Genomic DNA, 2536 nt, shown 5'->3' on the forward strand with positions numbered 1-2536 from the left:
AAATGTAATTCTTGACGGATGACACGTACACCGCTGAATCAGATTAAGATTACAAAAATTAGTCTATTCCTTATGCACAGCTAAGAACTTAACCCATTAACGTCCAGGCGGACACATTTTTTGAACAATATTCAGTGGCTTAATTTTTTATTTTAATGGCCTTGAAAAAATTCTAGCAACATCATTTCTGATGTAAAATTTCTTGCTCTTTCAGAATCTGCCATCAGAATTTGTCATAAATAAAGTCCAAAAAAGTTATAGTCGATTTTTTGGAAAAAAACCGTGATTTTTCACTCAAATTTTTTTTTTAAGCGATATTTTCACATCGAAACAACATTAGGATGGTCTTGAGGAGTCAAAATACAGCGTCCATGAACTCTAAACTTTAAAACGTGTACATACTCATTTCAAAATTCATGATGGCGGCATCGAAAATGGCGGCCGAAAGCTCGAAATGTTACGATATTGTGCAAATTCATTTTAAACTTGTCACGCGAAGCTGGGATTTTCCACATGAATTTTCAATTTTCTATGCGAATCAAGGTTTCACTTGGATTTACAACTTTCCACGCAAATCTATTTTTTATTTAAAATTAAAATATAATTTGGGTTAGATTAGCTATTAGTTTTAACAAGGTAGAAACCTCCCGTGGAAAGGAGAAGGACGGAATATACTGCCTCCACGCATACTTTACAACACGAAGTTACGTTCTACGTAGGTTTATAACATTTTGTATTTCGCACATTTCGATTATGACAACGCATGCGCATGTGGCGACAGGACATGTTCACGCCGCTACATCATTAATATGACAAATTTCCTACCTCAAAAGTCATCATTTTTAACGATTAATAACTCGGTTCACGGGGCAGAGCGACGCTTTTTTCTATCAGATTTTATTTTACTTTACAACATGAAGTTAAGGTCTATACGCTGTTCATAGCAAGAACGTACCTAACTTTGATGAGAATTCATCTGTCTCGTGCATGTCTCCCCTACAGAACGCTTGGAGAGCGGCCCTCTCTACTGCTACTTTGCATTCAAGCTCGTATAGCTTGTTTATGTCACTATCAAAACATCAAACCCTTAGCATACTGATTACGATTATAGGTATTATTTATTACTTATCATCAAAACTCCGTCGAACATTTTAGTTCAATGTTTTTTAATGTAAAGATTTTATAACATAGCAATTAAAGAAAAATTGAAGTGCCACTAATGCCAATATACGATACTAACAATGAGTAGGGCCTAACGGTAGGTATGTCATTTAAGAAACTTGTTTTTACCCAAGTATGTATTCTTTTCACTATGCTGTCCATATACGCAGAAGCAGGTACGTTCTTGCTATCAACAGAATATACATGGGTTTAAAACATTTTGTATTTCACACATTTTGATTATGACAACGCATGCACAACTGACGTTTTCTTCTGTCAATTTCTTTAATTTTATGCAAAAATGTATCAAATAAGCATACATTTATCGATGTTTGAGGTGAGACGCTAAATTGAAAAATTACCTTAGTTTTATAATAGTGCTTTTTCTTGTTGAACTGTGTAGTTAACTATATATTTTTTTAATAAAATCTAATTAGACTCTCAAAAGTTAAACATTAAAATACAACGGGCAAATGAGAATTAGGTGCAGTTAGTAGAACGCAAGTAATCTCTTTAATAATGAGATCTACATACACATTTAGAAAACAAGTTTCCGGAAATAGACGTTTAGACTCCTCTTCGAGTCATCATTAGTATTTTCTCAATTAATTAAAATATTTCCCAAACTCCATTCAGCAGTCCATTAAGGAAACTGAGCGTGCAGTCTACCTTGGTTACAAAGCCATGTGGTTTAAGTAGCAAATAAATTCTGTAAAAGGACGTGTTACGCTCGTCTTACTTGTTCTAGATTTTTATGTATCTTGAATTTACCGCAAGAAGTCGCAATATATGAAGAAATGAAACATGGATTATTGTAATCATCGATGTGAGGAAATTATTTATCACATGAGTAGAATAACACAAATTTACAGATATAATTTTCCCTTCCTTGTGTATAAAGACGTTTCCATTTCAAACTCTCAACATGAAATGAGCGATATAAACGATTTTACATTACGTGTGACATAAAGCTTTGAGATTATTTACAATCTGTTTAGTACTGATAAATAGGAATAATGTAACGCTTCTGTGTCTGATTGTAGGTTTAAGTTAGGGCTGTTACTTTTCACCTACTTCAAATATTCGAAGCTTCGAAGTTTAAAATTAACTTCGAAGCTTCGACGCTTCGAAGTTTTAAAAAATACGTTCGTGCAAATGATAAATTTATCCAGAAAATTTACAAATAGTTTTAATAAAAGTATATATATATATATTCTCTTATTAAAAATATTTGTAAATTTTCTAGATATATATATATATATGCAGGGTGGACCATTTTAATCCATCCAGTCGAATATCTCGAAAAATAAGCACACTAGGAAAAAATGTTTCGGACAAAAGTTGTAGGGTTTTGAGGGGGACATAAGATGATAAC

General features: G+C 32.8%; 1 protein-coding gene across 3 annotated transcripts in view; it reads right to left on the reverse strand.

Moving 5' to 3' along the window:
* Positions 1-1045: 1045 nt before the first annotated feature.
* Positions 1046-2536, reverse strand: part of LOC105457589 — an 8165-nt gene continuing 6674 nt past the window's right edge. The window contains exons 2-3 of one of the 3 annotated variants that reach the window (XM_011702338.1): positions 1291-1348; positions 1046-1068 (exon numbers count right to left, since the gene is read on the reverse strand). In XM_011702338.1, the coding sequence (XP_011700640.1) occupies positions 1061-1068; positions 1291-1348 (66 nt within the window). In that variant the 3' untranslated portion in view covers positions 1046-1060. Of the gene's footprint in view, positions 1069-1252; positions 1349-2536 lie in introns of those variants that run through there. The other 2 variants (XM_011702339.1, XM_011702337.1) reach the window with 2 other exon arrangements.

Source organism: Wasmannia auropunctata, unplaced genomic scaffold, assembly GCF_000956235.1.
Source record: "Wasmannia auropunctata unplaced genomic scaffold, wasmannia.A_1.0 LD335204.1, whole genome shotgun sequence".
NCBI classification, from domain to species: Eukaryota; Metazoa; Arthropoda; class Insecta; order Hymenoptera; family Formicidae; genus Wasmannia; species Wasmannia auropunctata.